Here is a 13,017-nt window from a genome sequence, read left to right on the forward strand (position 1 = left end):
TCTGGGTGGCTTTAGCTTTGGGTTTGTAACCCACATGGACCTGTTTCAAGCTGGGTGACATCTAGTGTGGGCTGTTCACACTGCACAAACATTATTGGGGAATAGGTACCTAAAATGAGCAATGATTAGGAGCATGAAGTGAGCATAAGGCAGTCCCAGTACCTTTAAGGTAGAACTGGGTGTATGAGGAGGGGGATGCAGACACAGTTTTCAGCTGGGTGAGGATAGGAGAAGAACTGATGTTTCTTGATTGATCTCAGGGCTGTTCTCACACTTGCAGGGGGCTCTGTTGGCTCATCCTTGTAGAGGGTGTATGAGTTCTCTTTCCAGTGCCCTGGCAGGCCTTGCTTTTTCTAAAGCGATGACCTTGAGGACCTTCAAGCTTAGGAATGTTCAGAGCCTGATTTGCCACCTGGGAGCGGAACCTGACAGTGGCGCCCTCCTCCAGCGCTCCATAGTCACTCTGTCCTTCCCTCCTGCTCTCTTCCGGACGTTAGCAGAGGACTGGGACTCGCGAGAGAGGACTCACGGACCTCTAGGACCTATTAACTTGACAGACCCGCCCCTCTGTTCAATCCCAACTCGGAGAACTGAGCGTCATCCTCGAGAGTAAAGAAAGCTCTTAGAGGTGTTGCTTTTTTTTTTCTTTCTTTTTTTCTTTTGACAAACCTGTCTTAAATGTCAGTCCAATATCCACGGGGGCGAGCCACAGCAGGTAATTAAAAGCAATTAGCTGTCCCCCTGCCGGGAAGTTTACCTTTCTCTCTCTTCCTCTTCCGTCCTTCCTCGTCGCGTGAAAGCGGTGGAAGTGCTTTGCTCCCCAAGCAGCAGTGTGCGCCGCCGAGCTGGCACAGGAATGAGGGATGGACTGAGCGGGGATTCACTCTCCTCCTCCCGCCGCCGCGGTGGCCGCGGGCGCAGCGGTGCATTGTGGAGGGAGAGCGCGCCGCGCGGATTGGAGCTTCGGCCCCAGGAGCTAACGACGGGAGCTGTCCGGGGTGCTGACCGTCCCGCCCGCCGTCCGCCCAGGGCGCTCTCCTGCGCCGGACCCCGCCAAGTCCGGCCTTCTTCCCATCCTCCGTCTGCCTGTCTTTCTCTCTTAACCTAGGGGCGTAGCGGCTGGAGGAAATCATGGTGTTCGCTCCAGGTACACCGCACCTTGCTTTTTCACCAGGTATCTAGTAGGGAAGAGGGGTAGAGGACGGAGAGGAGAGGGAGAAAAGGCCTCTTTACCTTACGGCCCATCTGCGCGTTTTGGAGTTAACCGTCTGTGCTCAGGGGCCAGGGGAGTGCCTCGGCGGGTCGCCTTCGTCCCTCTCGCCAGTCCCGCCCCATCTGTCCTCTAACAAATCTCCAGCCCTTCCTCGCCCTCGTCCCGCCGCTCCTCTTCCCACCTAGCTCCTCCACACCCACCCGAGCTCGGGCACCTTAAGAACTGGGACTTTCGCCAGCAGCACCGGCACCTACACGGGCGAGAGAGTGGAGAGGTGGGGCGGAGAGTAATGGGCTTCGGGCTACTTGCGTGGGAATCTCCTTCACTGCTACTTCCCCCTTCGCAGAATTGGCAAAGTGACCCAGGTCCTCCTGGCCTCCGGAGGAGAAGGAGGTGAAGTGGGTGAAGCCAAGGGGAGTAGGACGAAGGGCAGAGGAGCGATACTCCTTAAGGAATTAGACCTGAAACTCCGACCGGAGGCTGCAGCACAGAGGCAGCTACTGCGGCGCTGCTGGAGGTTGCAGTGTCTTTTTGGAGCAGGCGGTGAAGGACCTTGGTCCCTTTGCTGCTCTCCGTGGCTAATAGTTGGCGAAGAGTCAGATTTGTCTGCGGTTGACCGGCTTGCTGGCGTGGGCGTGCGTGTGCATTTGAGTCCGCCCCACTGGAGCAAGTGAGGCCGGGCTAAGCGAGGAAGCGGGGAAAAGCGTGGTCATTGTGAACGTCCGACGCTATCTCTAGGGGTAGATCCAAAGTATTTCTCTCTCACACATTTTAGGGTCTGATTTCTTTAAAGACGGAAAACAGGGAGTGGGGAAGCCTGGAGGGGCCTAAAACTCTCTAGGTTTGTACCGGGGGTCTTTCACTTGAAAGACTGGTATGCATTTGGTGTGGTCATGGGCTTCAGATGGCTGGGGAGAAAAGGCATAATGCATTTTTTTAAGGGAAGAATTGAGTCTTTTCTTCAGAAAATTCAATTAGCAAAACTTGAGAAGAGGAAGTCAGTCCCCTCCCCTTCCCCCTCAGAATGCTAGCTGGGAAGGGAGGGATGAGGTTCTGGCTTTACCACAGGCAGTGGTTCCTAGAGGAACGCCTTAAAGGAATGCCCAGGAGCTCTTCCCATGCCCATCCTAAATAACTCAAGGGAGGAAATTGTTCCATATAGTGAAGGACATTCAATCAACACTGGAACAAGGAAGTTGGAAAACAGCTCTTTGCTGCATTTATACAGCACTTAACACTTTACAAAGCAGTTTCATGCTGCTATCTCATTTGATCTCCTAATTACCCTGAGAGGTAAGGAATACTACTCTACCTACTCTACCATCCCCAGGGAGGCTGGTTCCGGATAATCTTGCTAGTCTCAAATGGAGTTTTCTGACCTCACAATCTGTCTTTTTCTCCCACAATCTTTCTTCCCGACAAAATATCTCGCTGGCTCCACGGGTAGATGATTTTTGGTCCAAGGTCAGCTGTAGCCAGAGACTCAGCATATCCTTTCCAAGGAGGGGAAGGACATGGTGTTGTCCAAGAGTTAGGGTTGTTGGATGATGTTAACTAGGCATTTTTCTGAAAGCAAGATCGTGAGTGATGGCTAGTGTAATGAACAGTGGGGAATTTCTGGAGTGGACTGGCTTGGTTTGAAGAGCTCACAATTTGGACAGAACTTTATTTTGCCATTTTGCTTTCAAGTTTTGTATTAATGTTTTGTTCTGTGTGGAAAGTAGAAGTTATTCATAACTGTCAGAGATGGCATAAATTGACCTGGATAGGATAGACACAAAAACCTCTGGGGAAACATTGTTTGTTTGTTTGTTTGTTTTGTATCACTTCTTCAATTTTGGGGTTCTCTTGAAAAATCACAAGCATTTGGGACAATAAGAACAGGGTGCTAAAAATGTCAACTTACCTTCTCATTTATGGATCATTTGTTTTCTAATTCATTTAGTGATGTGTATTATTCTGAAACAAAAGCAGAACAATGAATTGCTTTTGAACTCCGCCAGATTTTCAGCACTGCAACCTCATTTCTTGCCTATTGCTTTTCTAAATCTCTATAACAATCTGGGAATCCAGATGTTTTGTACTAAAGAAAATACACTCCCACCCCTTTTTTCCAAGCTAACCTAACACTCAGAAAGGGAAGAAACGGGGTCATATGCTAAGATCACTCCAAAATTATTAAAAGCGTGTTATGTAAGCCAAGATGAATGTAACAATAAATTAACAAGGAGCTATTCATAAATTGGGTCAGTGGGTACTGTGCCCTTCAAAGCACATTGTAGCTTTTTTGGATTTTAGCACAGGAGGGCAAGAACCCTGAGGTATAGTTCTGAACTTGCCTCAGCTGACTTGTCTGCCTTTGAATGATTCTCCTGGCTCTTTACCTTAAAGGCAAAGGTGTAAAGTGACAGATATTTGTAGAACAAGTTCTAGTCCAGAAGTACAATGGATGAGGGAGAACTAGAATGAGACTTTATTAACCCTATTTAGGATTCAGTTTTATATGCCATAAAATATTGTTATATTTTCTTGTTTCAGTTAGTCTATAGATTGTAAAGAGTATAGCTTAAGTTGAACAGGGTATTTGGGTTGTTTTTCAGTTTGCATGGGGCAGACAGTTCAATTCTATTTTATCCTCTTTCTCTTATTATTAATAGACTATAATTTAGGAGGGTTTTAATTTTGTGCATGCCAGTTTTCAAACCCCTTAAAGGTAAGGGACATGACTACTAATTTTTTAAGGATTTAATTACTTGAAGCCCATCACTTATTTATGCTTCCCTCTAAAGGAAATATACAAAATTATTAACAGTTAAATGAGGTATAAAGTATACATATACATTTCTCTGTAAGTACCATATATACCTAAATAGAAGTTGAGCTAGGCTACATGACTTAGGCTAAAGACCAAAATGAGGCCTCTTGCTTCCTTTTCCTAAATTGCTTTATTGCTGCCTCTCCCATCCCCATAAACTGAAGGTAGAAAATTTCAAGAGCAATATGAGAAAGCTAAGAAGCATACTACCAAGGCCAAAGGAAAGGGGATGACACAACCAATATGGAGAAATATATTTGTCCCATAATACTAAACTGATCCAGGTTATTTAGGCTGTGGCTATAGCAATATTTTACATTCGGGAGGAAAAACATTTATGGGAGAAGTTCTGTACTTCTAATACAGTGCCCTTCGTTTTGTGGGGAAATATCAAGGAATTATTACTAATTTGTAGACAAAGTCAAAGAGGAACAGAAACAAAGACCACTGACCATTGGTATTAAATGTAACAAAGTACACAAGGGAATGTTAGGATATTTCTTGGCCTAATTCCAGGAAGAGAAAGAGGGTATGTTCACAAATTCAAATGCCTTTTCAGTGCCATGGTTTCACCCAAAGAATTCCAGACTCTGAAAAATCAGGTTTCTTATCCTACATTCCTTCTTCCTTGAGGAACAGCTAATAAGAAACAGAGGGTGAGGCAGAAAGTGAGGGCAGAAGTTACCTTATCCCCGGGCCATTCCCCACTTTCTTTCATGATTGGTATATAATTCAGGGATTAGTCTACCTTTCTTGTGAATAAGCCTAATATATACTTGAATTGCTTTGATTGCCTTCAAGTCAGGTGAATTGCCGACATAAAAATATTTATTTTATTGCATAAAAAGTAGGCAAGGTTTGATAACAAGGATTTCATGGAGGAGTAAAAATGGTGTAATTGTAAGCAAAAAGACAGCCAGTCTCTTGCCATCTAAGCTCCATCTGAAAAATATTTGGCACCAATATTTCTAGAAGGAACTTCCAAAGACATGTAAGAAAATATTTATTGCAAGGTATTTATAACTTTTATTAATTTATATAAACCTCTTAACAAATTCCTGACACATTGATAAATAAATAAATTATATATCTGACTGTCTTAACTGTGAGGCTTACAATCTGCCAACACAATAAATTCTTTTCTGTTAGCATAGTCTTTCAACTTCTATTTATGTATTATTTTAAAAATTTACATACAGTAAAATTGGCTTTTTTGGCATAGAGTTATATGAGTTTCAATATATGTATAGATTCATGTAATGACCACATAACAGTTTCATTGCACCTAGTTTTTTCTTGTGCTACCCCTTTGCAGTCAAATCATTCCCCCTTCCCCCTCACCCGGCCTACCTCTGGTGACCACTGATCTCTTTTCTCTCCCCATGGATTTGCCTTCTCAGACTGTTGTATAAATGAAATCATACCAAGTTTTAGACCACTGGGACTGCTTCAACAAAATACCATAGACAGAATGGCTTATAAATGGCAGAAATTTATTTCTCACAGTTTCGGAGGCTGGAAGTCCAAGTCCAAGATGCTGGCAGATTCGGTGTGTGGAGAAGGCCCACTTTCTCATAGACAGCGCCTTCTGTAACCCCAGTACTTTGGGAGGCCAAGGCAGGAGAATTGTTTGAGGCCAGAGGTTGAGACCAGCCTAGAAAATTTAGAACATAGTGAGACCTTGTCTCTACCAAAAAAAAAGAAAGAAAGAAAGAGAAGAAAAATTGGCTGTATGTGGTTGTACATGCCTGTAGTTCCAGCTACTAGGGAGAATGAAGTGGAGGATCCTTTTTGAGCTACGATTGAGCCTCTGCACTCCAGACTGGAAGATAGAACAAGATCCTGTTTCTAAAAACAAACAACAACAAAACCTAATTGACTATATTTATGAGCATCCATTTTAAAACCCTTTAGTCTGTTGAACTCATCCATATGTGTATCCTTTCATTAAGACCACACTGTCTTTGTCACTATAGTTTTACACATTTGGAGCATGCCTAATCCAAAAATCTGAAATCCCAAATACTCCAAAATCTGAAACTTTTTGAGCACTGACATAATGCCACAGATAGAAAACTCCACACATACTTAACATAGATTTTGTTTCATGTATAAAATTATTTAAAATATCATTTAAAGTTACTTTGTATGTGTATAAGATGTATATGAAATATATGTGTATAAGAAATATATGTGTATAGGCTATAGGCATAAGATAGATATATATGAAATGTGAATGAATTTTGTATTTAGACATGAGTCCCATTCACAAGATAGCTCATTATGTATGTGGAAAGATTCCAAAATCTGAAAAAAATCCAAAATCTAAAACACTTCTTGCTCTGAGCATTTGGATAAGCAATACTCAACCTGCAGTGAGTCTTAAAACCAAATAGTGTCAATCCTCCAACTTTTCTTTTTTTTCAACATTGTTTTGGCTACTGTAGTTCCTTTACCTTTTCATCTAAATTTTAGAGTCAAGTTGCCTATATCTACATAAAATCCTGCCTAAATTTAGATGGAATTTCCTGAAATCTATGGATCAGTATATGGAGAATGAACTTCTTGATTACGTTGAGCCCCAATTCATAAACAGATATGTCTCTTAATTTATTTAGCTCTTCTTTATTTCATCAGAATTTTGTAGCTTTCAGCATATAGATCTTGCATATTTTGCTATATTATACCTAAGTGTATCTTTTGGGGGGTGCTATTGTACATGTAATTTAAAAACAATTTGATTTCCGCACATTCATTGCTAGTATAAAGGTATGGTTCAGTTTCTCATGTTGACCTTTTCTGTGTTCTTGCTTCGCTGTCTTATTAGTTGTAAGAGATAAGTTGTAGATTCCTTAGGATTTTTAAATGTAGGCAGGTACTTTGAAAAAAGTTTTATTTCTTCTTTTCTAATTTTATGCCTTTTTGTACAGACTAGTGCTTCTACTACAATATTAAATAGGAGCAATAAGAAGACATTCTTGCCTTGTTTACAATCTTAGGGGAAAGCAAATTGACTATATTTGTCTTTTACCATTAAGCATTATATTAGCTATAGTTTTGTTTGTTGTAGACACTTTTTATTAGGTTAGAGAAGTTTCCTTCTATTCCTAGTTTGCCGAGAGATTTTGTCATCAATAGATGTTGAATATTTTCAAATGTTCCCTCATCACCAATTTACATATTGAAATCCTTACCTCCAATGTGATGGTAATTTCAATAGGGCCTTTGGAAGATAATTAGGGGTAAATGAGGTCATGGGGGTGGAACTCTCATAAATGGGACTAGTAACTCTATAGAAAGAGACATGAGAGATATTATCTCTTTCTCCACTGTGTGGGAATACAGGAAGAAGGCATTCATATGCAAATTAGGAAGCAAGCCACACACCAGGAACTGAATTGGCTGGCACCTTGATCTTGGACTTCCTAGTTTCTAGAACTATGTAAAATAAATATCTAAAGTTTAAGCTATCCAGTCTATGGTATTTTTGTTATAGTAGCACAGACTGGGCTACTATTCGAAAATGATGTGAATTTTTCAATTTTTTCTGCTCGTATAAGACAGATTGTATAATTTCTTCTTTAAATGTTTCCTTCACCAGTAAAACCATCTGGTTATAGAGTTTTGTTCATAGGGAGGTCATTAACCACAAATTCAATTTCTTTAATAGATATAGGACTATTTTGTTTATCTTGAGTGAACTTCAGTAGCTTTTTAGTAAATTGGCCTATTTCATTTAATTTGTTGAATTTTCATGAATACAGTTGTTTGTAATGTTTTCTTATTTTCTACTTAATGTACGTGGGTTCTATAGTAATAGCCCCTGCTATGATTTGAATGTCTCCTCCAAAACTCATGTTGAAATTTAGTTGCCATTATAACAATATTAAGAAGTGGACCTTTAAGAAGTGATTAGGTCATGAGGATTCTCCGCTCGAGTGGAGTAATTCCTTATTACAGAAGTGAGCTGCTGACAAAGGGATGATTGCAGCCCCATTACTCCCTCTGTCTCACATGCTTACTTTTGCCTTCCACCATGGGTTGACCCTTGCCAAATGTAAGCACCATACTCATGGGACTTCCTGGCATCCAGAATTGTGAGCCTAATAAACTTCTTTTCTGTATAAATCACTAAGTCTGTTGGATTTTGTTATGGCAACACAAAATGAACTAAGACAGAAAATTGATACTGAGAAGTCGGATTGTTGCTATAATAAATACCTGAAAATTTGGAAGCAACCTTGGAACTGAGTAATGAGTAGGAGCTTGGAGAATTTGGAGGAGCAGACTAGAAAAGTCTGTATTGCTGTGAACAGAGCATTAAAGGTGATTCTTGTGGGGGCTCAGAAAAAAAAAGAGAGAACTGTAGGAAAAGTCTGAAATTTCTGAGAAATTATTTAAGTGGTTGTGACCAGAATGTTGGTAGAAATATGGATGATGAAGGATAAGGCTTCAGATGAAAATGAAGAACAAGGAGTTGAAAATTGGAGTAAAGGCTATCCTTGTTACAAAGTAGCAGGGACATTGACTGAATTGTGTCCATGCCTGAGGGCTTTACAGAATGCAGAGTTTAAGAGTGATGAATTAGGATATCCGGCATGGTTACTTTTAATGGCATGCAGTTAGACGTAAGAGGAAAGGAATGACTTAAAGACAGAATTTATAATTAAAAGGGAAGCAGAGCAGAAAAATTTGAAAAATTAAGACCCTGGCTATATAAAGAGTGAAAAAGTGTGTTTGTTAGAGAATGCTGAGGGCAGAATGCTGTGGCCAAGTCATCATTTGCTAAGGAGATTACAATGGATAGAAGGAAGCCAGGTGCTGTTCATAAAGACAATGGGAGAAAGATTACGAAGGCATTTCAAAGATCTTCCAGGTTGCCCCTCTTATCCCTGGCTCAGAGCTTTAAGACGGCAGAATGGTTTTGGGGGATGGCGATGAGGTGCCCTCCAAAGGCTTGCTACCCAGAGTTGTCTTGGGTCTCTGCTCCCTGCATTTCAGCATAGCTCTCCTTGGCTGCTCCAGCCATGGCCCAAATGGGCTCAGGTGTAGCTCTACCTGCTGCTCTAAAAGGTACAAGTTGTAAGCCTTGGTGGCATCTACATGATGCTTATTCTGCGAGTGCTGGAATACAAAAGCTGTGAAGGCATGCCTTTTTCCACCTAGATTTCAAACAAAGTCATAATTGTAAGGTCAGCCAAGAGAGAAAGGACAAGAGAGAGAGAAGACCCAAGTTCAGGCAAGCCTTTATTAACCTGCTGGCTGCCCTCTTAATAGTCAGAGGAGCAGTTCTGAGCTTACACAATGAGGGGTTGATATTGGGGAGGGGAGTTTGGGGGAGTTCTTGGGTATGGCCACATCCCGGGGTTGTTTGCTGGTTAATTTTGTCATGCATCAACTTGCCACGTTTATGGTAGAATTTACAGGAGGCTGTAGGTGAAGTTTGTTTATGCTTCCCATGACATGCGCCTGTGCAGTGCTGATGGCTTGTAATTAGGGTTTGCTTATTGCAGCAAGGCCTGATAGGTAGAGTCTGCTGGCTTCACTGTGGCACCTAGATAAGAGCTTAGAAATGTAAAAGGGCTCAGTGGGGAGAGTAGGTGGCACAGAGAAGAGGTGCAGAGCATAATGGGGAGAGGTGGGCAGCACGGAGAGGTTTGGGGGAAGTGTCAGCAGTACCAAGAAGCTTTGTTGGGGTGGTTCGTCCCTAACAATAATCAGCCTTGGTGCCCAGGAAGAAACTTGCCTATGGGTGGAGCTACCATAGAATTCCTCAGTAGGGCAATGCCAAGTGGATCCATAGAAGTGAGGCCACCCCTGAGGCCACAGAACTGCAGAGTTACCAGCATAAAATGCCAGCCTGGGAAAGATGCAAGCAAAATACTTCAGCCCAAGAGAGCTGAAGCATGAACTGAGCCCACCAAAGCCACGAAGGAAAGGTTGTCCAAAGCCTTGAGGTCCAACTCTTGTCCCAGGGTACCTAGGATTCAGGACATTGAGTCAAAGAATATCATTCTTCAGCTTTAACATTCAATGTTGTTTTCTGTTGGGTTTTGGACTTACATGGGGGTCAGTTACCCCTTTTTTTCTGGCCTATTTCTCCCTTTTGGAATGGGAGTGCCTATCCTATGCATGTCCCACCATTGTATTTTAGAAGTAGGTAACTTGTTTTGATTTCACAGTTTCACAGCTAAAGGGAATTTGCCTCAGGGTAAATCACAGCATGCATCTCAGCTATCTTTGATTTAGTTGAGACTCTGGACTTTGAACTTTTGAATTGATGCTGGAATGAGTTAAAACTTTCGGAACTATTGGGATAAAATGAATATACTTTGCATTGTGAGAAGAACGTGAGTTTTGAGGGGCTAGGGATGGGATCCGGTAGTTTGGATGTCCCTCCAAAACTCATGTTTAAAATTAATTGCCATTGTAACAACCACATTAAGAGGCAGGACCTTTAACAGGTAATTAAGTTGTGAGGTTTCTGTCCTCATCAATAGGTTAATGCCATTATTGTAGGAGTGGGTTAGTTATTGCAGGAGTGGGCTCCTGACAAAAGAATAAGCTTGGCTCCATCTCTCTCTGTCTCATATGCTTGCTTCTGCCTTCCGCCTTCCCACCATAGAATGATTCTCACCAGATGCCAGTACCATGCTTTTGGAGTTCCCAGCATCCGGAACCATAAACCAAATAATCTTATGTTTTTTGTAAATTACCAAGTCTGTAGATATTATGTTATAGCAGCAGAAAATGGACAAAGACATTTCCCTTTCATTCTGGATATTAATAATTTGTGTCTTTTATTTGGTTTTTTCTTGTCTGCTTGGCTACAGTTTTATTAGTTTTTAAAATCATTTCAAAGATACATCTTCTGGTTTCATTGATTTCTTTATTGTTTTTCCTGTTTTCAATTTTGTTGACTCCTGCTCTTTATTATTTCCTTTTTAATTCTTGCTTTGACTTTGTTTTGCTCTTGTTTTTCTTGACTTAAGATAAAACTTATATTGTTTACATTAGATCATTCTGTTTTCTAAAATAAACATTTAATGCTATAAATTTCCAGCTAAGCATTGCTTTAGAGTATTTTAAAAATTTTGATGTTGTATTTTCATTTTCATTCATTTCAAAATATTTTCTAATTTCTTTTGAAACCTCCTTATTGTCCTGTGGATTATTTAGAAGTGTATTGTTTAGCCTACAATAATTTGGAAATTCTCTGGGCATATTTTTGTTATTGATTTCTAGTTTCATTCTATGATGATCGAATGATAGATTTGCAATTGTTTCAGTTGTTTTAAATTTGGTAAGGTATGTTTATAAGCCAGAATGCGGTCTGTCTTGGTGAATGTTTTACATGCCCTTTAAAACAATGTATGTTTTACTCTTTCAGATGGAATGCTCTATAAATGCCATTTTCATACAGTTAATTGAAGGTGTTGTTTACTTCTTTTATATCCTTACTGATGTTCAGCCTACTTGGCCTATTAATTACTAGGAGAGGAGTACTAATGCCTATAGAAAAAATTGAGGATTTTTCCATTCCTCATTTTTGTTTACCACTTTTAGCTTTATATATTTTGAAGCTCTCTCGTTAGATGCATGTACACTTGAGATTGTTATGTCTTCTTGGTGAATTGGCCATTTTATTGTTACAGAGTGTCCCTCTTTATTCCTAGTAACCTTATTCTGAAGGTTATTTAGACTCATAATAAATCCAGTGCTTTCTTTCAACTTTTATTTTAGGTTCAGGAGTACATGTTCAGGTTTGTTACATAGGTCAACTGCATTTCATGAGGCTTTGGTGTACAAATTATTTTGTCATCCTGGTAATAATCATAGTACTTGATAAGCAGTTTTTTATACTCTCCCTCCTCCCACTCTCTACCCTCAAGTAGGCCCTGATGTCTGTGGTTCCCTTCTTTGTGTCCATGTGTACTCAATGTTTAGCTCCCACCTGTAACTGAGAACATGCAGTATTTGGTTTTCTGTTTCTGTGCTAGTTTGCTTATGATAATGGTCTCCAGCTCCATCCATGCATCTATGGAGTTCCAGCTCCTACAGCTCCAGCTGCATCCATATTGCTGCACAGGACATGATGACATTCTTTTTTGTGGCTGTGTAGTATTCCATGGTGTATATATACCATATTTTGTTTATCTAGTCTACTGTTGATGGACATTTAGGTTGATTCCATGTCTTAACTACTGTGAATAGTGCTGTAATAAACATACACCTGCATGATTTATGGTAGAATGATTTATATTTCTTTGGGTATATACCCATCAATAGGATTGCTGGGTCGAACGGTAATTCTGTTTTAAGTTCTTTAAGAAATCACCAAACTACTTTCCACAATGACTGAACTAATTTACACTCCTACCAGGAGTGTATGAGCATTCCCTTTTCTCTGAAACTTCACCAACAACTGCTATTTTTGTCTTTTTAAGAATAGTCAGTCTGACTGTTGTGACATGGTATCTCATTGCTGTTTTAATTTTCGTTTCTCTAGTGATTAGTGATGTTGAGCATTTTTTAATATGTTTATTGGCTACATGTATGTCTTCTGAAAATTGTCTGTTCATGTCCTTTGCCCACTTTTTAATGGGGTTGTTTGTATTTTGCTTGTGAATTTGTTTCAGTTCGTTGTAGATTCTGGATATTCGACCTTTATTGGATCCATAGTTCGTAAGTATTTTTCTCCCATTCTGTAGTTGTCTGTTTACTATGCTGATAGATTCTTTTGCTTGTGTAGAAGCTCTTTAGTTTAATTAGGTCCTACTTGTCAGTTTTTGTTTTTGTTTTTTTTGCAATTGCTTGTGGCATCTTTTTCATGAAATCTTTGCCAGGGCCTATGTCCCGAATGGTATTTCCTAGGTTATTTTCCAGGATTTTTATAGTTTTAAGTTTTACATTTAAGTCTTTAATCCATTTTGAGTTGATTTTTTATATAACACAAGGAAAGAGTCTAGTTTCAATCTTCCACATATGA

At 40.4% G+C, this 13,017-nt stretch overlaps 1 protein-coding gene across 2 annotated transcripts in view; it reads left to right on the plus strand.

Moving 5' to 3' along the window:
• The first annotated feature begins 395 nt into the window (after positions 1 to 395).
• Positions 396 to 13,017, plus strand: part of AKAIN1 (A-kinase anchor inhibitor 1) — a 57,211-nt gene continuing 44,589 nt past the window's right edge. The window contains exon 1 of one of the 2 annotated variants that reach the window (XM_030926071.1): positions 396 to 715. In XM_030926071.1, the coding sequence (XP_030781931.1) occupies positions 679 to 715 (37 nt within the window). In that variant the 5' untranslated portion in view covers positions 396 to 678. Of the gene's footprint in view, positions 716 to 927; positions 1,148 to 13,017 lie in introns of those variants that run through there. The other variant, XM_030926072.1, reaches the window with a different exon arrangement.

Source organism: Rhinopithecus roxellana, chromosome 21, assembly GCF_007565055.1.
Source record: "Rhinopithecus roxellana isolate Shanxi Qingling chromosome 21, ASM756505v1, whole genome shotgun sequence".
NCBI lineage: Eukaryota > Metazoa > Chordata > Mammalia > Primates > Cercopithecidae > Rhinopithecus > Rhinopithecus roxellana.